Below are 22,710 nucleotides of genomic sequence, written 5' to 3'. Positions count from 1 at the left end.
TAAGGGACATTTAAGGGACATCCATCAATAAGGGACAGCGGCGGGACATGGCGCTGGAATAAGGGACTGTCCCACCAAATAAGGGACACTTGGCAGCTATGCCCGAAGCTATGGCTTGGAGAACCCAAAGGGGAGGCAAGATCTGTTGGAGTGTTGGTGCTGTAAGTGTCTCCATCCTACGCTCAGGTTGTGCGTGTGAATAAGACCATACATCCTAAAGGCACCACAGTCTCCGTTGACCATCATTCCAAAGAAAGCAAACTCGGAGTAAGGACTGGAACCTCTGGAGCAGCGGTTCTCAACCTGTGGGTCCCCAGATGTTGTTGGACTACAACTCCCATCATCCCTGAGCTAGCTAGGGGTGATGGGAGTTGTAGTCCAACAACATCTGGGGACCCACAGGTTGAGAAAGGCTGCTCTGGAGTCTCCCACCACTTGGAAATTGGGTGCGTGCAACACTGGTGTCAGAAGTGGGAGTCTGTTGCTGCTCAGAGATTAGCATAGATGCAACAGCATAAACAGTCGGTTAGGAGTAACCACTAGGAACTAAACAATAGAAAAGGCTTGCTGCCTTCGTGCCCGGTTTGTGGGCATCCCCGAGGCATCTGATTGGCAGCAGTAATTGCAGGCCTACGCTGCAGCCACATTGCTGAAGCTAAGCAGTCGCATCAGGCCCCAAGCAGGAGACCTTCCTTTAAACCTCATCAAACTTAATTTATTCATTGATTTATATACCACTTTTTCTCCACGGACCTCAAGTTGGGGCACATGGTTCTCTTCCTCCCCATTTTATCCTCACAACAACCCTGTGAGAGAAGTTAGGCCAAGAGAGACAGTGATTGGCCCAAGGTCACCCAGAGTGGGGCTGAGTGGCTGAGTGGGGATTCAAACCCTCGTCTCCCAGGTCATAGTCCAAACCTCTAACAACTACACCATACCAATTCTTCAACTTTGCCAGGGATAGCCATCCTTTGGCCCGGCAGGACTCCCAACTCCTATCTCCCCTCCCCCCCATTTAATAACTTTTTATTATTCAAAATTAAAACAAAACATATTATCCAGAAACATATCATCCTTATTTCCCCCCCCCCATTTTTCCTCCCTCCCCTCCCTCCCCACGACTTCCCTCAGTTCCACTCTTTGATTTCTCTAAAAATGCTATTTTCTGCATGTTACACAGTTGTATAGATCCTCAAACTATGATTTAGCTGATTATTATCAATAAAAACTTTTCGAATGTTTATTCAAAGCCAGCCAAGGAGTCCAGTTCGCTTTGTTGCGTCTTCAAATACCGTATTTTTCACTCTATAAGACGCACCAGACCATAAGACGCACCTAGTTTTTGGAGGAGGAAAACAAGAAAAAAGATATTCTGAATCCCAGAAGCCAGAACAGCAAGAGGGATCGCAGCGCAGGGAAAGCAGCGATCCCTCTTGCGGTTCTGGCTTCTGGGACAGCTGCGCAGCCTGCATTCGCTCCATAAGACGCACACACATTTCCCCTTACTTTTTAGGAGGGAAAAAGTGAGTCTTATAGAGCAAAAAATACCGTAATTTATGAAAGGGTTCCCATTCATCTTTAAAATCACAGTTATCCTTGTCCCGTAGCTTGTATGTCAGTTTTGCCAGTTCTGCGTAGTCCATCAATTTTTCTTGCCATGATTCTTTAGTTGGGGTTTCTTCAGTCTTCCATCCAGGACTCCCAACTCCTATCAACCTCAGCCAGCATGGCCAACCGCTGGGGATTGTGGGAGTTGGGAGTCCAGCCGCATGCCCACCCCTCTCCTAGACACATGTCCCAACCATAGCTGTCAAGTGTCCCTTATTTGGCGGGACACTCCCTTATCCCAGCGCCATGTCCCGCTGCTGTCCCTTATCTATGAGGCTTCATTTGGCTGCTGGCTGGGCTTTCTTCCTTTGACTCAGAGGGGCTCAGAAGTTTGAATACACCTGTGCTGGGAAAATCACTTATTTTGGCTGCTGATCCCTTATTTTCAAGGCTGCTGGTCCCTTATTTTCAAATCTGTAAGTTGACAGCTATGGTCCCAACCAATTAGGGATCACACATTAAATGCATGTAGAGAGGGGCAGAACAGAGATGGAGAGCTTGTGGTTCTCCAGTTATCGCTGCTCAAAACTCCCATCAGCCCCTAGTCAGCGTGGCCAACCACAAAGGTTCATGGGAGTTGTAGTTCCGCAACACCTGCGGGGCCACAGCTTCACCATCCCCAATCAATAACCCCCTTTTTTGCTTTCCCTGTCCCAGAATTTTGGACGCTGTGTCAAAAAACAAACAAGCGAAAAGCACCCAGGCACCGAATATTTGAGCTTGGCTGCTTGAAAAACCTCAGAGGGTTATTTTTTCTCCCCCACCTTCATTTTATGAAGGAAGAATTGAGAGGTAGCGGGTGTGAGAGCCGGCTGTTTTTCGGAGATGGGGCACAATTGGCCTTTGTTATGCCCACGGCCTCCTCTGCTGGGCCACAGCAGGCTAGACAAACAGACTTCTGTGCTTTCTGACCGGTTGCCGACTTCCCTTCATTGGTGCTCGGAGGTGGGGAGGGTCTGGGGGGAGGGTCCAGGCCCGGGTACAAGGCAAGTCCCTCTGGCACCCACCTAGCCCAGACCTGCTGCAGCAGCCGCACGCAAGATCCCTCCAGGTTTTAAGTAAGTGGTTTCGATTTAAGGGGATTGGGGAAGGGGCAGCACTGGGCATGGCTTTCCCCTCCTCTCTGCTCTCCCCAGAAAAGGACACGCGAAACAGATCACCTCAGCGCCTGGGACTTTTCAGATTAGGGAAGAGGCGAGGGGAAAGGGTGGCTTGACAGACGTTTACAGAATTACGCCTCACATGGATAACACGGAGAGAGGCTCTTCTCCTCCACAACAGCAGAACTTGCAGGCAAATCTGAGTGTTGGGAGATTCAGGACAGTTCACCTGTGGAACTCTCTGCCACAGGAATGCAGTGATGGCCGGAATGGCTTTAAAAGCGCATCAGGCATATTCGTGGGAATAGAAGGCTATTCATAGCTATTAGACACATGGGCTATGCTCTGCCTCCGTGGTCGGAGGGAAGCGCAGGAGGGGAGAGGGCTGTTATGCTTGTGGGTTTGTCGCTGGGAGATATGGTTGGCACCTGTAAGGACAGGACTAGAGAGGGGCTGGGGGTCTGATCCAACAATGTCTTCTTATGCTGGTCTATCTAGATCAATATTCCCTCTGTCTCGACAGACAGGCAGCTGCGTTCAAGGGTTTCAGACAGGCGGCACTGCCAAAAAGTCAAGTTAAGATCCTAGTCCTCATTGTTCTGAATAAAAAGCTCTGTTGATAAGGAAAACAGGAAACTGCCTTATACGGCACCAGGTCATTTGTTTGTTTGTCTTAGCATTTGCTACACTTGAATGTCAGGGTTTCAGGTGAGAGACATTTCAAGACCTGGGACCTTCTGGGTACAAAGGAGGTGCTTTTCCACTGTGTGACGGCCCTCCCCTAAAGGGCAGCTGAAACGGTCCAGATGTTTTGAGCACCTATCAGGAAAAGGCAAACACATTTGGTGGGTTAGTTTAGGGGTGGTGATGGAGGGGATAGGATGGAAGGTTGATATTGTTTTTATTTTCTCTCTCTCTCTCTGCTGGAACGTTGGCACTGCCCAGGGAACGACTGGGAGCCAGCACATTTAGGAGAGACCAAACAAAGCTCTGCACATCTGCACTGTGCGGTTGTGAATCTATGGAACTCACTGCTGCAGGGTTTTTAATTGATTTTTTTTGGGGGGGTGGATTGTATTACATGGTTTTATGATTGTGCCGTTTTCTCTGTGACATAAATGCAGTAATAGTAATAATAATCAGTAGTATTTACTGGTAGCAGCTGTTGTGGAGGTGCAGCCTAGCACAAAACGGCTGCAGCATTTGAAAGAGTGAAAATGGCATTCCCACCCCCAATCGGCTGCCCCCCCCAACAGGGAAAAGGACCACTGTGCTCTCTCGCAGAGAGAAGCTCTTTGCACCTCTTCTCTGTCCAGAATGGGAAGGTCTAATCCTGGCATGTTTAAGAGGGTGCTTTCAGTGTAGGAGAATGAGCCAGTGCAAACAGGAACTGAGCTGGAAGACCAACACCCCTCATGCATTCTGGATTTTGAAAGGCATATTTTGTGGGCACCATTAGAGGGGCTGGAAAGCAAACTGGCACCCGTGCGTGCCATGTGGGCACCTAGTCTCCAAACCAGCCTGCCTCTGTGCCCCATGCCTTTCACCTGGCTGGTGATTAGGTGGTGGTTACTCAGTTTGGCAAGCAAAAGGCACTCTGCACCTGCCCAGAGGCATTTCCTAGATGCAAGCCAGAGTTAAAGGAAGCCCTAATTTTCTCTGATTCAGGTCATCTACCCGCAGGTGAATGGGTCTCCTTGAAAAGGGCTGTGGCACTTAATGCCTACGCAGGGTAACTGTCGGCTACCCCAGAATTGGGATCATCCTCCTTCACTCCAGATCATTAACGAATTGAATAATCCAAGCGCTAGACCAATGTGGCTTCTCTGAGCAAGGAGCGTCTCCCATGATGCCTTCAATGTGCTGAGCTGTCAGTCACCATGGCTGCATGTTTTCTGTTGACTCGGCTTCACCATCTGTACCTATGACTCATCTCTGACCCAGAAGATGCTGCAGGCACAGATCCGTCAACCACGTCACACATTAGAGAATAAAAGCAAATGTTCTTCCTCGTAAGTTTAGGGAGCCTGCAGTCCTCCAGATGTTGCTGCACTCCCAACCCCTGGCAGCCAGCATGGCCAATGGTCAGAGATGATGGGAAACATAGAATTTTAGACCCTGAGGAACATCTAAGCCAACCCACTGCAATGCAGGAATATGCAGCTGTCCCGTCCCGGGATCGAACCTGCACCCTTGGCGTCATCCAAATCTGGTGCTTGCGTTTGATAATTGCTTTGTGCCCATTGTCCCTTTGCAAGGGACGAGGGAGGGAGAATGAGATGGCTCCCCCTCCCATTAGATGCCCTGCCCACCACCCCTCCGACTTCGGTAGTTATCAGCTGCCACCAAATGGTAGAATCATAGAACCTTAGAGTTGGAAGGGACCCCGGGTCATCTAGTCCAACCCCCTGCAATGCAGGAATCTCAGCTAATAATAATAATAATAATAATAATAATATTTATTATTTATACCCCGCCCATATATCCAACTCTACCATTCTATGATTCTATGATAGGCTGAAAGGCTGGCCCATGGCGCATTCGCTCCACCAAACAGCAAGTGACGTCGGTCTCCCTCCTTGACTTGCTTGTCGATTGATGGCGATGTTTTAGCAAGGAACGCTGGCACCCTTAACGCAGGTGGCGGTGACCAGGGGTGGGGCGGCCTCTAAATCCACCCCTGGATTTGAGACACTGCTCTTCTTGTGCTTCGACATCAGATACAACTCCCTCCGTTCCAACCCACCCCGTGTTCTTGCAAACATCTCACTCGTTCCACTGCTCGCCCCCCCCCCCCCCGGTTCCTGTGCACACAGAGAGAGAGAGACGCTTTTCCAAAATCCCACGGGCAAAGGAAGGGGCGAGGCTCAGCACCGCTGGTGCTACTGGACCAAGGAACTGAATGAGTTCTCTGTCTTGGCAGAGGAAGAAAATACAGTTGTAAACAGCTCCCCTTCTCCCCCTCCCAACCCTCCGTTCCCAACCCCTTCCTGTTCAGAAAGTACCAGAACCGGCTCTGCTATTCAATAAAGTGACACATCTGCCTCAGGTGGCAAAGGATAGGGGGACGGCCCCCACCTTCCCCCCCCAACTTCACTAAACCAGCTTGCTTTGTAACCCTCCATGCTAGCCTGTGGCCCGCAGGCATGGTGAGGGATAATGTCCCACTGCTGGTCTAGAAATAAAACGAAACTGCTGATCTGGTCAGATTTTGTACATGGCATTTTTGTTGGGGGGAGGCAATATTTCCTTTGCCTCAGGGAGCAAAATGGCTTGGGCACAATGAGCCACTAGCAATTTAAGAAGGCATATTTTCCCGTCCCACCCTGTGTTTGTCTCATACAGTTAGTCTTCTGCCCAATACTGTGCTGTTTGTATTGCTGTCGTACGTAAGTTACTGAAGTAATTTTATTTATCTATCTATATTTATATTACATTTGTATACTGCCCTTCATCCGAGGATAACAGGGCATTTCACAGTATATAAACACAAAAATACATCACATAAATGCAAAGGAAGCACAGGGGAAAATAATCAAGTATCGCTTGCAGACTGAGAGCAGAAAATGATAGCAAAGGACTGATCATATTCGCCAGACTGGTTTGTCTTCTGGACAGGGGACGAGTGAGCAAGCACCAGAAATTTCTGATCCCCATTTTGGTAAGAATTCTCTGACTTCCCTATGAGCCGCTAAGGAGGTACAAATCTGTAAGTCGGTTTCCCATCTTGTTGGATTGAAATAAACAACAGACGAGTAACAGGTGTCATACGGGAGGCATCTCTCGAGCATGACTCGGGGAGTCCCTTTTATTGAATATTACAGCATTGCCACGTATGGGTTAACACAAGGACAAAAGCAAGGGTTGCATATAGGCTGCATATAGGCATTAATCATCAATAGATTAAAGGGTTGGGAAAGGAACACAGAGTTAGACAGGCATGAAAACCTCCATTACTAAACTATCACTAAATGATTGATATACTCCTTATTAAACTAAGTGATTAATATAACAAAACTTAAAAGGCATAGCCATCACATTCCATAGATGTGGTCAGCCGCACATTAAGAACAGGAACAGGTGGACAGGAACAGGTGAACTTAATATGAACTGAACATTATTTGGCAGGAACAAAACATCCCATCACCATCTCTCCAATTTTAAATTCAGCTCTTCAACTTTCTGCAGAAATTTGCACAGTTTAACTTTCATGAAAATTTGTCGGCTTTTTAATGCAAAGTTATCCTAAGTCCACATTTTACGTGCAATTTTGAATAATATACGCATTTTTGCAAGCCATTTCCCCCAATATCATGCATTTTGCTATTCTCATTAATATATGCATATCTAAGCACAATTTCCTCCTAATTAAATGCCTTTTTTGGTACGCATTGGTTGGCTGGAGAACTGCGTCAAAATGGAGAACTTCTCACTAAAATGCGAAGAATCTCGATGGCGGATTCAGACTCCACACTTGTGGTAGAAATTTACCAGGTGTCTGAACAAGAGTATATACGCAGCTCTCTGTTAGGCAGAGCTGTCTTTCCTATTGGGCTTACTGGCACGTTGTGCCAGGGCACTGGCTTCTCAAGGGCGCCCCGGTGAGTGGGGGAGCTGCCCAGCTTTGCTGGTGGCCTCCCCTTTCCCTGCACACCTGCCAGCTGTGCCCCATCAACCATACGGCTGGCGGGCATGCAGCTTGCCTCCCAAGCCTCTGCGAGAGGAGAGCAATCCCTGCAGAAACTTAGGATGGAAGCTGCGCCTGCCAACTAAATAATAATAATTTATCATTTATACCCCGCCCATCTGGCTGGGTTTTCCCAGCCACTCTGGGCAGCTTCCAACAGAACACTAAAATACAACAACCTATTGAACATTAAAAGCTTCCCTAAACAGATGTCTTCTAAATGTCAGGTAGTTGTTTATCTCTTTGACATCTGGTGGGAGAGCATTCCACAGGTCGGGTGCCACCACCGAGAAGGCCCTCTGCCTGGTTCCCTGTAACTTGGCTTCTCACAGCGAGGAAACCGCCAGAAGGCCCTCAGTGCTGGACCTCAGTGTCCGGGCAGAATGATGGGGGTGGAGACGCTCCTTCAGGTATACAGGACCGAGGCCGTTTAGGGATTTAAAGGTCAGCACCAACACTTTGAATTGTGCTTGGAAACGTACTGGCTGGTGGGCATGCAGGGGCATGATACCCACAGAGGCTTGGGAAAAGGTCGACAGCTCTAGGAAATGAGGGGGGGCTGTGCTGGAGAGATCTTTGCACCACAGCACTGAATATGCTGGGGACACAGGTGGCGCTGTGGGTTAAAGCCTCAGTGCCTAGGACTTGCCGATCGAAAGGTCGGCAGTTCGAATCCCCGCGGCGGGGTGCGCTCCCGCTGTTCGGTCCCAGCGCCTGCCAACCTAGCAGTTCGAAAGCACTCCCGGGTGCAAGTAGATAAATAGGGACCGCTTACTAGCGGGAAGGTAAACGGCGTTTCCGTGTGTGGCTCTGGCTCGCCAGAGCAGCGATGTCACGCTGGCCACGTGACCCGGAACTGTCTCCGGACAGCGCTGGCCCCCGGCCTCTTTGAGTGAGATGGGCGCACAACCCTAGAGTCTGTCAAGACTGGCCCGTACGGGCAGGGGTACCTTTACCTTTACCTTACTGAATATGCTTAAGACGGCCCTGATGGTAGGGAACCTAACACAAGCCTGCGGTGTGTATCCTCTGGCTCCAAGGGAAGAGAAGGGTTGGGAGGTGGGATTCCAGCGGATAGGTTGACCGGAAGGGTACAGCGCACAGTTACTCCACGTTGACCAAACACAACAAGCTTCCGATTTTCGAAATCAAGCCTATGGAAGGATGATATCCTAGATGCTCTGTTGTTGGAAAACGACACCTTTCTAGAAAGCTTATACTGCAGTGAAGAGCTCTGGGTGTTCTCCTCCCCACCATTAATAATTAGTTCAGACAATATATTATGGCAGCTTTTGAGGGGTCAACAAGATAGATATCAATAGGCTATAATAGGCCTTTCTGGGACAATTAGTCCTACTCAGAGTAAACCCACCGATGGGTCTTCTCAGAAGTCCGCTCACCTCTTTATCAGTGGGCCTCAATAGTTGTCCAGCTTAGGGGTGGAGGTACTCTACCTCACCTCTCATGGACAGCCATGCTGTGGCCTATTTGAACCCATATACCAAAAATACTTCATCTCAGTGTGTTTTATTGTTCTCCTGGGAACTTTGTGGCTTGTGGGTGCCTTGGCATGTCATAGGACTTGTCTGGGTACCCCTATAAGTTACCGTATTTTTTGCTCTATAAGACTCACTTTTTCCCTCCTAAAAAGTAAGGGGAAATGTGTGTGCGTCTTATGGAGCGAATGCAGGCTGCGCAGCTATCCTAGAAGCCAGAACAGCAAGAGGGACTGCTGCTTTCACTGCGCAGTGATCCCTCTTGCTGTTCTGGCTTCTGAGATTCAGAATATTTCTTTTCTTGTTTTCCTCCTCCAAAAACTAGTTGCGTCTTGTGGTCTGGTGCGTCTTATAGAGCGAAAAATACGGTAAAACCCTTCATAAGTGGACTGTACATTAGGGTTTCCATATTTCAAAAAGTGCAAATCCAGACGGAGCAAATGTTGTTGAGCTTTTATTTTATTTTTTATTTTTTGCAAGATCTCCATCAAAAAGTATACGTTTTAGCTATTTTTTAGGAAATTCGCCAAAAAAAAACACCCCAGAATACTTCAAATATGGGCTTTCCCAGACATTTTTACCAGTTCTGGAAAATTCCGCCCCGACACCATTTTGTCAGGGAGATTCTAGACATAGGGCAGGAGTTGCCAGTTGCTGATACAGAGAATGTAAGCAAGGGCCAGAGAGCTACAATTCTCAGAGCGGTTTAGCAATAAACCCCTCTTCCCAGGGAATTCTGAAAATTTTAGTTCTGTGAAGGGAAGCCGGACCACCTACTAATGCTCAGCACCCTTAACAAACAAAAACTCCCAGGATTATTATTCTTTTTTGGGGAGCTATGACTGTTGAAGTGGTATAGGTAAAGGTAAAGGGACCCCTGACCTTTAGGTCCAGTCATGGATGACTCTGGGGTTGTGGCGCTCATCTCGCTTTATTGGCCGAGGGAGCCAGTGTACAGCTTCCGGGTCATGTGGCCAGCATGACTAAGCCGCTTCTGGCGAACCAGAGCAGCGCACGGAAACGCCGTTTACCTTCCTGCCGGAGCGGTACCTATTTATCTACTTGCAGTTTGACGTGCTTTCAAACTGCTAGGTTGGCAGGAGCAGGGACCGAGCAACGGGAGCTCACCCCATCGCGGGGATTCGAACCACCGTCCTTCCGATTGGCAAGCCCTAGGCTCTGTGGTTTAACCCACAGTGCCACCCGCGTCCCTTGAAGTGGTATAATCCTCCGTTAAATGTACGGTGCGCAGTGTGACCGTGATGTGCCGCCGTGCCCCGATACCGCAGGAATGACTGTGCTTTTCTTAAAAAAACCGAAACCTTTTACATGTATTTCATAAAAGAAAATAAACCAAAGGCCGTGTATAAGGCTGGGTGGAAGTGGGAACATTCCAGAACGTCGTTCCATTCTGGAAAAATGACAAGGCTCCATTGCACAGCGCCGCAGCGCAATTACACAATTACACAACTGTTTGGGGACAGGAAGCAAGAGAGAAATATTAGACCGTGGAGGAATTCGGAGAGCGATGGAATGCTGGCAGGTCTCTGGAGCATCTCTGGTCCACGCCTTAAACTCTTGCAAAATCAGCTGATGTTCTCGGTGGCAAAGGCCTGGGAAGCAGTAGAGATAACAGCACACATCGCCCACTAGTGGCCGATGACCGGTACTTTAATGCAAAGCTGGGCCAAACATTTCACTACCTTTCTGGTAGAATTTGATGTGCTTCTTCTTTTTTTAATTTTCAAGGCCCTCGTCTATTCATCGAAGGCCATTTTGTAGACTATTCGTGGGATATCCTCCACATTCTCTGTGTGCGTGCTGGTGGCGCCTGCCATTTCCCCTCACCATTTCCAGTGCATTGTGGGGGAATACAAAATGGCGGCCGGCTTGCCAACTCAGAAGCAGAACCAACCGAGGTGTGCTCGTGTTGGCAATCTGGAATTTGCCCTTGGTTTCATGCTCTGGCTAGTCATTGTTCGAAATGGCATGCAAGCAGCCGTATCAATCACTACCCAGTGATTCACTATGTTGACTGTAATATATCCGTGTGGAGAGGCAAGCCAGGAGTAGACCCGACTCCCACACTCTGTCAATATTGTTGTTGTTGTTATTTCATTGCATTAATAAGCCATGTTTCTGCCGAGGCACCCAAGGTGGTTTACAATTTTAAAGTACTAAGACAAATCATATAACATGTAAAATGGGGGGGGGGGGGGCCTTTACAATCTGACTGGAGCAAGCCCTGATGTTGTCAGACCTGCCAAGTGTCCCTGTTTTCCAGGGACAGTCCTGGATTTACAGAATCTGTCCCAGTTTCTGATTTCTTAACCCTGCAATGTCCCACTTTTCATTAGGACGTCCCTATTTTCATCAATGTTGGAGAGTACAGAGTTATGTGACCCCCCTGGATAGATAAATAACTATACAACCCTTAGAAGACATCTGAAGGCAGCCCTGTAGAGGGAAGGTTTATTTAATGTTTCATGTTTTATTATGTTTTATATATGTTGGAAGCCACCCAGCGTGGCTGGGGCAAGCCAGTAGGATGGGTGCTGTATAATAATAATAATAATAATAATCACTAGTCATACTACTACTATGGAATTGGACATCCCTATTTTCATTTGGGATGCGGGTGGCGCTGTGGGTTAAACCACAGAGCCTAGGACTTGCCAATCAGAAGGTCGGTGGTTCGAATCCCCACGACGGGGTGAGCTCCCGTTGCTCAGTCCCTGCTCCGGCCAACCTAGCAGTTCGAAAGCATGTCAAAGTGCAAGTAGATAAATAGGTACCACTCCAGTGGGAAGGTAAATGGCGTTTCCGTGCGCTGCTCTGGTTCACCAGAAGTGGCTTAGTCATGCTGGCCACATGAACCGGAAGCTGTCTGCGGACAAATGCCAGCTCCCTTGGCCTATAGAGTGAGATGAGCGCCACAACCCCAGAGTCGGTCACGACTGGACCTAATGGTCAGGGGTCCCCTTTACCCTTTATTTTCATTGGAGAAATGTTGGACAGGGTGGGGGGGTGTTTTGTGCCTGACTCCCTCACATTCTCCTTCGCTAGGCCAGAGAAGTGAAATCTTGGCTGCCAGAATAGCCTGACGATGATGTCATGAGTCCCAACTGCTCATAAAGCGAGTGGAAGGCTGAGGTGGGGGGCAAAGAGAGACAATAACAAATGCAGCCTCACCAAACAAAGGGGCTTTGCGGGTAACAGCACCACGAACTCGGAGGCAACAGAGAAAGCCAAGAGGCAGATTTGCAGAAAGCAGAACAGAACATATCACCACATGTGGTGGACGTGGATCTTTTACAAAAATACAGTGGAAGGTGATCATTAGAATAACAGCAACAGTATTGAAATATGAAGTTCCCTTAGATCCACTATTGATAGGGCAGAACTATATGTCACCTACCCTAAAGAAATAACATAAGGAACAGGCCTCCTATCTGCAAATACCTGTAAGAATGTTAATGGCTCAAAACTGGAAAGTTCCATTACTCCCTTCGTGGAAAGAATTTCCTAAGAAACTTTGGGATTTGGCTGTAATAGGAAGAATAACACCTAAGAGTGAAAACTGCAAGGGACTCTTGAAATAAATTATGGGAAAACAGGTTGCCCCTTAATACAATATTGTATTAAGAAAATAATGACCTTCCATAAAAGCTAATTCAAGTAGTTTTTGTCTTTCTCTTTTTAGAAAAAAATGTTGTTTTACGTTGCCGTGTTTTATTGCAGCATATTAAGGATCTGAAGGCTTTTTTAGCAAGCAGCTTCGTTGATTATTTTTAATGACAGTCAAATGATTATATCTATCTAAAATGAACAAATTTGCAGTTGGGGACCCGCTAATATAGAGGATGGGGAGCAGAGTGATTGTAGAGTCTGAAACACCGTAGAGAGCCTGGGTGGAACAGAAGGTGCATGTGAAACTTTGTGCGGCAATAGAAACTTTACCATTCAGCCTTGCAGGAACCTGTATAATGCAGTGGTCAAGAGAGATGTGGACTCAAAAAGGTTGAAATCCTCTGATATAATGCAAAGAGACCTCCCCTTGATAAGAGTCTTGCCAAGTCTTCCCTGCAAATCTGATTTAACTCCTACCAGGCTGCTAGAACCAAGGGCAGAGGTTGTCTGTGTGTCCACCAGCACCTCTTAAGACAGCCATTTTGCATTATGCCACACTCCTGTGGCATCCATTTTGTGATAAGCCACATCCACACAGACGCCATTTTGTGAGCGGCACCCACGGCAATAGCTCGAAATTTTAAAATGGTGCCCTCTATCCCGAAAACGTTGGCAACACCTGGACTAGGGCAGCAACTAGGAAACTCAAGGAGGCTAAAATATCATCACCATTATGAATAATAATCATCATTAACAATAAAAAGCAGGAAAGCACATGAGTCCACCAACTTGCTGAAGCCTGGGCCTGGTCAGTGTCTGGATGGATAGGAACAATATGGTTTCTGACATGGAGTAAAAAGCAGGATATAAATGCAAGCAAACAAATAAATGAAACCAACAAATACGGTAGGCTATTACAAAGCTACTCCTGTGCCTTCAAATTAGACTACTGTACTGAATATTGTAGGGATGCCAGTGGTGCTGTGGGTTAAACCACAGATCCTAGGACTTGCCGATCGGCGGTTCGAATCCCTGCGACAGAGTGAGCTCCCGTTGCTCGGTCTCTGCTCCTGGCAACCTAGCAGTCTGAAAGCACGCCAGTGCAAGTAGATAAATAGGTACCGCTCCAGCCGGAAGGTAAATGTCGTTTCCGTGTGCTGCTCTGGTTCACCAGAAGCGCCTTAGTCATGCTGGCCACATGACCCGGAAGCTGTACACTGGCTCCCTCGGCCAATAAAGCGAGATGAGCGCCGCAACCCCAGAGTCGGCCACGACTGGACCTAATGGTCAGGGGTCCCTTTACCTTTACCTTACTGAATATTGTGTTTCATTTTTTCTCTTGTATACACAATGCTTGGCTCATGGGCTGCCGTAGCATGGGTTTTGAATGTCTTACATGATTTTTCAATTCCGTTGTTCTGTATGGGACAATGACAATAAAGATTATCGTATCGTAGGTAATTATTTCCTCCACTGCAAGTTCCCAAGCTCTGTTGTTGGCTGGGCTCCGTCCCCAATGCGGCCATGTTGAGCCTAGCTCTGCCCCCACGAGCCGCCATTTTGCACCAGGCTCCTCCACCCCAACAAAGATGATCCCGCAACTCTGAAGCCTTCCCACGCTTTGCTAAAAAAATATGGCCAGCCCTGCCTTTTGCCACACCCCTAGGGTGCCCTCGACATTTCCCCACACGGCAGCCGACTGAGAACTGCAGCCCCGCCTGCCCTGAGCTGACTTTGCCTCATGTGTGTGCCCGGGGTGGCATGAAACATTGTGCCTTATGCCGAGAACAAGGATGCTAAATCCACTTCTGGAGGAGGAAAAGGCACAATAACACAATGCATGATTAATGGTCTCCCCCTTGCATCATTAATGCCGGTTTATTCTTGCCGCAAGCTCCAGGTCTCGTAACCGGACCCGAGGCGTGTGGGTGGGTTGTGGTTTTTTTTCTTTTTTGTTTATTTCCAGTTGGGCTTTGCTTGTCCCGGCTCCAGGCCCGGAATCCGGTTTCGGGTCTCCTCCGTTTCCGCGGCAACCATTGAGGGCAGCGCGTTTTCATTCAACAAGGGCCCTTTCTCATCCCTGCGTAACCCAGAGTCAGGTGGGCCCGGATCCGTCACCCGAGCGGCCTCCTCTGACAGCACCCTTTGTCCGATAGGAAGCTGGCAGAGACACCCGATCGCGGGCCCTCCTTATCGAGAGGTTGGGTTACAGGTCCCCGGACAATGCCACCGTTACGGCAGAAACCGTACTCGCGGTATTAATAGACCGGGCGCTGACCAAAGAAAAAAACCCTCTCAGGAGTCGCGCCCGGCCAACGTGCCACTGCCGAGATTTCGCTGGATGATTTCGGTCTGATGCCAGTCTGCCCAAATATCCGGGAGTTTTTTTTGGGGGGGGGGGGATTCTTCTTTGACCATTGGAAGAAAATTTGAAGAAACAAACTCCTTTTAAAAAGAGCTGATATGTTGGTGCAGGCAAGCAGAAACAGAAACACATATATTATGTATAGTTCACATAGTCGAGGACTCATAGTGAGAGCCACTGGTAGGAGTTTCAGACTAGGACCTGGGAGAGTTCAGGGTTCAGATCCCCCCACCTTGGCCCTGTGAAGTTCATTTGAGGGACCTTGGGCCAGAAGAAGAAGAAGAAGAAGAAGAAGAAGAAGAAGAAGAAGAAGAAGAAGAAGAAGAGTTTGGATTTGATATCCCGCCTTTCACTCCCCTTCAGGAGTCTCAAAGCGGCTAACATTCTCCTTTCCCTTCCTCCCCCACAACAAACACTCTGTGAGGTGAGTGGGGCTGAGAGACTTCAGAGAAGTGTGACTGGCCCAAGGTCACCTAGCAGCTGCATGTGGAGGAGCGGGGAAGCGAACCCGGTTCCCCAGATTATGAGACTACCGCTCTTAACCACTACACCACACTGGCTCTCGTAGCTGCCTCTCATCCTGACCTACTTTGCAGGGTTGTTTTGGGGGTTAATGAAGAGGTGGGAGGGCCATGCATGCCACCTTAAGCTCTTTGGGGTATAAATGCAATCAATAAAATAAAACTGTATTGAGGTATATTGTTTACATGAAGTGTATCACCTCAGCTAGAAAGGTTGTCGATTTAGAAAATTCAGGTACGACATCTTTCCTTACATTTATCTGCCATGCAATAAAAAGGTAAAGGGACCCCTGACCATTAGGTCCAGTCGTGACCGACTCTGAGGTTGCGGCGCTCATCTCACTTTACTGGCCGAGGGAGCCGGCGTACAGCTTCCAGGTCATGTGGCCAGCAGGACTAAGCCGCTTCTGGCGAACCAGAGCAGCGCACGGAAACGCCGTTTACCTTCCCGCCAGAGCGGTACCTATTTATCTACTTGCACTTTGAGATGCTTTCGAACTGCTAGGTTGACAGGAGCAGGGACTGAGCAACGGGAGCTCACCCCGTTGCGGGGATTCAAACCGCCGACCTTCTGATCGGCAAGTCCTAGCTCTGTGGTTTAACCCACAGCGCCAGCCGCGTCCCTAGCAATCCTAGGTCTACTTACTGAGTAGGTCTTAGAGAAAAGGCGAGGAAGGGGGAACGGGAGAGAAGAGCTGTCCGAAATTATGCACGTTGTGAAGACAGCGGATAAGTTTTTCCTCCCTCTTGCATCGTATTAGAACTCAGGCACATCCAGTGAAGTCGAATGTTGGGTAGATTCGGGACAGACAAAACGAAGGACTTCCCCTTTTCAAGCTCCCACAAAAGGCAACAATGGCCACCAACTTGCAACAGCTTTAAAAGAAGATTAGGAAGTTAGCTTAGCTGCAGCTGCTAATGTTCTGTCAACCGCAGGAGGGGAGAGTTGATGTTGTCCTCAGGCCTGGCTTGCAAGCTTCCCAGGGTCATCTGGTTGACCCTTAGGCCGCAGAGGCTGGTCCATTAGGGTAAATGGGTCACTGCCATGGCTTCTTACTTCCAGGGTGACCCTGGCTGTCCGCTTCCTCCTCCTGCTTAGTCTCAGGGTTGCCCCTGGGAGAACTCAGCAGGGAGGAAGAGAAAGGATGGGACCGTTGGCTCTCTGGCGCCACCTACTGCTGGGCTCCCTGCCTTCCACCCTAACAGTTCTAACAGCCACCACTTGAGCTCTTAGGACAGGACACTGGACTAGATGGGCCTGATTCAGCACCGCTTTTCAATGCTCTTATTGAACTCAAAGTTTGGAGTAAACATGGGTAGGATCAGGACCAGCATTAGCGACTGGCTTCCAACTGTTAACAGAGAAATCTGAGGGCTCCCTTGGCCAAAAAAAACCAAGGGCACCAGCCAGGAATACCAGAGCAAACAGCACCCAGTAGGCTTGTCTTTATTGAAGACTGTCGCAACAGGACTCCCACCTGCTACCAGGTGAAACAAGATGAAAGCCCTGAACAAAAGAGAACCCAAACTTTTATTAGCTGCTAATCCCCATGTTAAAGGTAAAGTGACCCCTAACTGTTAGGTCCAGTTGCGGGTGACTCTGGGCTTGCAGCGCTCATCTCGCTTTACTGGCCGAGGGAGCCGGCGTACAGCTTCCAGGTCATGTGGCCAGCATGACTAAGCCGCTTCTGGCGAGCCAGAGCAGCGCACGGAAACGCCGTTTACCTTCCCGCCGTAGCGGTGCCTATTTATCTACTTGCACTTTGAGGTGCTTTTGAACTGCTAGGTTGGCAGGAGCAGGGACCAAGCAACGGGAACTCTCCCCGTCATGGGGATTTGAACCACAGACCTTCTGATCGGCAAGCCCTAGGCTCTGTGGTTTAGACCACAGCGCCACCTGTGTCCCTAATCCCCATGTTACACCCCCCAAAACTACATCACTAATACATCACGGCTACATCATGAAAGGGGAGGTCTGGTGGCAGTAATCTGAGCATCTTGGACCCTGCCCCATGCCTCCCCTTGCCCTCCACCACACACCCATCAAGTGAAACAAAAGAGATATTTACATTTCCCTGTCTCCCAGCCAAGTTAATCCCACCCTTTTGTCTTCATCTGGGTTTGTTATTTCTGGAATGGCTACCTGTCTGGCACTCAGGTATCAGGATGCCAGGAATTATCACTCAGGCAGAGGGGCTGCTGAGTAGCTGAGCTCACAAGTCTATATTAATTTCTGAAGTTTTCCCAGTGAATCAGTACATAGATACTGTGAATTGTTACGTTTGGTATTGTGCAGCAGAGGCCCTTTGAATAGATAGGAAGAAACTGTGACGAAGTGTTTTGTGGGGACAAGTCACAAAAGTGTGCTGATTTTGGTAGTGGGGTGCATGTGCGTGATATCTGCTGGAGGGGCAACCCCCCCACAACCTATACATAAATTCCTGCCACACTACAGCAGGCACTAAGACCCCAGGTGGGCCCACCAGCAGCTGCCCCTAGCACACATTGGGCGGTTGGGTCTATGAGCTGCCATTTCAGTTTCCCAGAATGCCCCTGAGTGGCCCTGGCGCATTGTGGGCAATTAAAACGTCAGGTCCTGGCCTCGCTTTGACACCACTGGTTCCCAGTCAGCCCCTCAGGGCTCCCCCAGGTGTGGAACCGGCCCTGCCTAGGATTGAGCTGATAGTCTGAGTGGAGGAAGAGAAGTACCCCGGCTTCTGCACACATTTGGGCGTCACATAGCATGAGGCTTCCTTTTTGAGCTTTCAACGTATCGCAGAGGACAATTGCGCTCTTTGATCGGGCCAAGGAGCAGAGAAATATAGCGGGCGATGGAGGGAAAAGAACTTCCAGCAGCGGTCAAGTATAACAGAGAAATACATCTGTGAAAACAAGGCCAAAGATTTGCTTTGTGTGTTGACCACGGGGGTTGCAGAACCCCAGCCTTTTCCAGCTGTGGGTTTTTGGGGCTGGCACAGGGCAGATTTTATTCGCTAGCCTTTTGGGGGAGCGACACAGTTCCATCAAAAAGCATGAGGGTTTTCTGGATCACACATTCGGCAGGGAGTAAGAAGAAGAAGAAAAGGAGTCCTGTTTGCATAGCATGAGAATTTTTCCACTGTATTCAGTCATTCCCTGGGCTTAGTGGCTCCATCTGGGTGTGGTGGAGAGAATCCTGCCTAATCCTGCACCCACCCTGCCCCTTTAAATTTGGACACTGCTTGCCCGGTGAGCTCCCAGCCACATTGTCCAGCTGCTGGTATCGGTTTCTTCCTTTGGGGGAGGGCGTTGGGATCGTATTTAAAGCCACTGACCAGCTATTTTGGACTCGCTTTGTCAGAGGCAGCTGCGACGCACAGAACTGAGGACAGAAAGAGAGGTGAGGGTGATGGTTTTGGGGTTGCGCCCGCACAGGTGAGGGTGGGAGGCAGGTGTGGTGGGAGCAAGCCAGGGCAAGGGTTTTCGAAGCCAGGAACAGGTGGCCCCAACATTTAAGTGACTGTAAAACTGAAAATGCAAGAGTCTTCTTGTGCCATTTTGTTGATTGTAGTTATACCCCCCCCCCAAGGACTTGAGGATGGCCAATGCAGTCTCCCCAATCTCCCTTTATATCTTCCCAAAAGGCCTGCAGTGCTAGTCACACTGACAGAGTGACTGGCCCAAAGCCGACAAGTTGGCAGGGGGATTTGAACCTGGGTTTATCCAGCCCTAGTCCAACACACTAATATACACAGAGCTGTATGAGGGTGCCTGCCCTTTCCCTGTCGCTGTGCTTTACGCCTGGGACTCCTGTCCAGAATGCCAACATGGCGGAGCCTCACTCTCTTACTTTGGATCTCTCTTCCTTGATTCAAAAGCATAGCCTGAGAATATGGCTGGGGAATTATCTGTGTACACACCATACGTTTAAAGAATATTCCCTGCCCACCCCACCCCCCAAGAATCCTGGAGACTGTACTTTGCCATTCACCGAGCTACAACTCCCAGCACCCTTAAACTACAGTTCCCAGGATTGGGGGACGTCATGTGCTTTAAGCATGCTTCAAATCGACGGTGTATTTCTGACTACAGAAAGGGGTCGTTGGGAGGTTTGGGAGAGGTAAAAGGAAGTACCATATTTTTGCTCTATAAGACTCATTTTTTCCCTCCTAAAAAGTAAGGGGAAATGTGTGTGCGTCTTATGGAGTGAATGCAGGCTGCGCAGCTATCCCAGAAGCCAGAACAGCAAGAGGGATTGCTGCTTTCGCTGCGCAGCAATCCCTCTTGCTGTTCTGGCTTCTGAGATTCAGAATTTTTTTTTTTTCGTTTTCCTCCTCCAAAAACTAGGTGCGTCTTGTGGTCTGGTGCGTCTTATAGAGCGAAAAATACGGTACTTATTTGTGCGGTGCAGTTAAACTACGGAGCTTGCTGCCACAGGAGGCAGCGATGGCCGCAGCGAGTTGCATGGCTTTAAGAGAGGACTGGATAAATTTGTTGAGGATAAGGCCACTGATGGCTACGCTCTGCAACCAGACAGAGGCAGCAAATCTTCTGGATACCAGTGGCTGGAAACCATAGGAAGGGAGAGAGCTCTTGAGTTCGAATCCTGCTTGAGAGCTTCCCATTATGGCATCTGCTTGGCCACTGTGAGAAACAGGACTAGATGGGCCACGGGTCTGACCCAGAAGGCTCCTGTTCTTACAGCATGGGGTAGGTGGGTTTTCCCACCTTGTGTGACATTTCCGGGCTGTGTGTTAATGGCTGCATGCATGCACCCAGGGAGTTTGACGGTCACCCTGCATTCCTCCACAGGGTCAATTCTTTTATCGGGCTTCTCTCCTCCTCCTCCTCCACCACCACCGCAGAAATGACGTCGCAGCTGGAGAGCGCAATGGACGGCCTCATCTCCGTCTTCCACAGCTACTCGGGCAAGGAGGGCGACAAGTACAAGCTGAGCAAGAAGGAGCTGAAGGATCTGCTGCAGAACGAGCTCGGCTGCTTCCTGGAGGTATGGAAAGTTTTAATGGGGAAACGGAATGGAGTAATCCCCGAGGAGGGCAAGCCTGACTGGCCGGCACAGCGATACCGGACCTCCCCGCAGCACACGAATCCGGCATTGGGTGGATTTAAACAGAGGGATGATGCACGACTTCGTCTGCCGTCATTCGTGCAAGCCTTTATTGGGTTCTGTTCGCATTGCAGGTCAATGCAAACTGGTTCACTTATAAAGGATAGTTCTATCAGTGCTTCTTTGTCAATACAGTGAAATAGATCTTCCATCTTCAAGGGTAGTTTGCTGCAGAAAACCAGGTGTTTGAACAGCACCAGGAGCTTTCTGCTGGTCCTGTTAAATATTTTGGAATGCTGTTTGTTTGCTATGCATTCGGACACATCTTACAATAATGTAACCCAATTTTGAATGGGGTTTCCTGAGATCAAGGAGCAGGTTTTCTGCCTGTGTTTGGATATAACTGGGTGCCATTTTGAATCAACACGGATTGCTGAATCCTTCAAAGCAGTGCTCATTCTAACCAAATTTTGTGTGATGGTTCCAGAGATCAAGAAAAAGGTTTTTCTTCTATGTTTGGATGCAGCCGGGTGCCATTTTGATTCAAGACGGCAGGCTGAACCTTTCGAAAATGTACCGATTTTAACCACTGTTTTCAAAACCGCTCTCATCTTTTTGGTTCCCGGGAATTCCCAAGCAATGCTGTGTACGGGACTGGTAGCATACACTCTCCCTGCATACATAAAGATGTTAGGAAGTCAAAGCACAGCTCCCATTGGATGATTTGTAGAGCAGCATCACAATCCTGGATTTGCAGGAAGTCAGAGCAGGATAGGGGAGTGGGAGAGAAGGCAGGTTCTTAAATGGTTTCTAAACAACAGCAGAGTAAAGCAGAGAGGGAGAGATACAGAGGAGCTGTGAGAACAGGGAGTGGGTTAGATGGAGCTGTGACTACATGGGGCAGGGAGTAAGCGGGGTTGGCGAGCAATGCAAACAGCAGTAGTAAAACGACACAATTGTAAACAATGAACCCCTTCTCTCCTGTGTTGCAGGCCCAGAAGGACACAGAAGCAGTGGACAAGATCATGCATGACCTGGATGAGAACGGCGATGGGGAGGTCGATTTCCAGGAATTCGTGGTCCTGGTGGCAGCCCTCACTGTGGCTTGCAACAACTTCTTCTGGGAGAACTCCTGAGGGGCTTGAAGCCCTGGCGAGCCACGGAAGCAGCTGCTTTGCCAAGCCTGGCATGGCACCCCTCTTGCCGTCTCCTTCCCGGTCCCCCTCCTAGCCTCCTTGGCTTCTCCCTCCAGCCTGGAGGAAAGAGAGCACCTTTCAGTGCCATGTAATCGCTCGCCAGACAACGCTGCTTATTAAAAGCCATCCCCCACCCAACCCTTTGCTGGTGGTCTGGTCTGCTTTTCTTGCGGGGGAAAGTGGGGAGGAGCAGATTTGGGGATGGGCCAACCACCTCCGGTTCCAGGATTGGGACCTTTCACGGGCTTTCTACTCAGCTATCCACGTAAGGGCTGAAACTAAAAAACAGAAAAATTCAATTTCACTTCTACCGCTGGCGGCACCAACTGATGCGGCCAGTGTTGTTAAAATAAATACGCCCACGAATGTCAGTAGCCTGCCATCAATTTTACTGGCCTGCAAAAATATTTTGCTTAGAAGCCCGCTCTCCAACCAGCATGGAAATGTTGGCTACAAGCCTTGTAGGGGTTTTTTCTTTTTGCCAGTAGATTGAGCAATATGTTTCTGCTGTGCTGGCCTGCATAATTTGTTTGTGTGTGTGTGTGGTCGTGGAGGAAGGTCATGTGTATGTGACTAACATAACAGAGTAAACCAGTATCTCTGTGACCTTAGTCACTGAAAATAAAGATATGGTTTCATTGGTGATTAACAACATCCTTCCAGGATACAGAACAAATTTATCCAAACTGCTCTTTGATGCATTAAAAATCATCTAAAAAGGTGTCCCGATTAATATATATATATATAGGGTACTTTTTTGTTACTCAAAATAGATTAAACTTTGTTGCAGCTCTAACTTTACTATAAACAAAACAAAACCAGAGAAATGTTTACTGCAGCAAGGGATTGGCTGACTCATGTATTGCACCCAAGATTTTTCAGCACCTTCCATCTTCAAAGCTGCAATCCTACCCAATTTCCCAAAAAGGCGAAGTCCCAATCTATTCAATGGGAATGAATTCTGAACAGACTTGTACAAGATAGCGCTGTGAGGCTACAATGCACACTGTGGAATTAATCTCATTAAATTCAGTGAGATTTACTTCTGAGGAAACCTGGA

General features: G+C 48.7%; 1 protein-coding gene across 4 annotated transcripts; it reads left to right on the top strand.

The window, feature by feature from the left end:
* The first annotated feature begins 2,525 nt into the window (after positions 1 to 2,525).
* Positions 2,526 to 21,788, top strand: LOC310666219 (protein S100-A1-like). 4 transcript variants are annotated; one of them, XM_083416910.1, is made up of 3 exons: positions 2,526 to 2,666; positions 20,199 to 20,394; positions 21,447 to 21,788. In XM_083416910.1, exons 2-3 carry the CDS (start codon positions 20,254 to 20,256, stop codon positions 21,588 to 21,590), a joined length of 285 nt encoding a protein of 94 aa, XP_083273036.1. In that variant the 5' UTR covers positions 2,526 to 2,666; positions 20,199 to 20,253; the 3' UTR covers positions 21,591 to 21,788. The 4 variants fall into 4 exon arrangements, with proteins under 4 accessions (XP_083273036.1, XP_083273039.1, XP_083273037.1 ...); XM_083416913.1 differs by having other exon boundaries at positions 2,564 to 2,666; positions 20,252 to 20,394; XM_083416911.1 differs by lacking the exon at positions 2,526 to 2,666 and adding an exon at positions 18,663 to 18,786.
* The last annotated feature ends 922 nt before the right edge of the window (positions 21,789 to 22,710 follow it).

The sequence above is a fragment of the Podarcis tiliguerta genome (assembly GCF_965153285.1).
Source record: "Podarcis tiliguerta genome assembly, chromosome: 16".
NCBI classification, from domain to species: Eukaryota; Metazoa; Chordata; class Lepidosauria; order Squamata; family Lacertidae; genus Podarcis; species Podarcis tiliguerta.
The sequence above is the reverse complement of the archived record's forward strand: the minus strand, read 5'-3'. Positions and strand labels throughout refer to the sequence as shown.

Bases quoted from the DNA above. Each gene is read 5' to 3' on its own strand.
- LOC310666219 (XM_083416910.1), top strand. From the start codon at position 20,254: ATGACGTCGCAGCTGGAGAGCGCAATGGACGGCCTCATCTCCGTCTTC. The intron at 20,395-21,446 runs GTATGGAAAGTT...CCTGTGTTGCAG, and splicing joins AGCTCGGCTGCTTCCTGGAG to GCCCAGAAGGACACAGAAGC.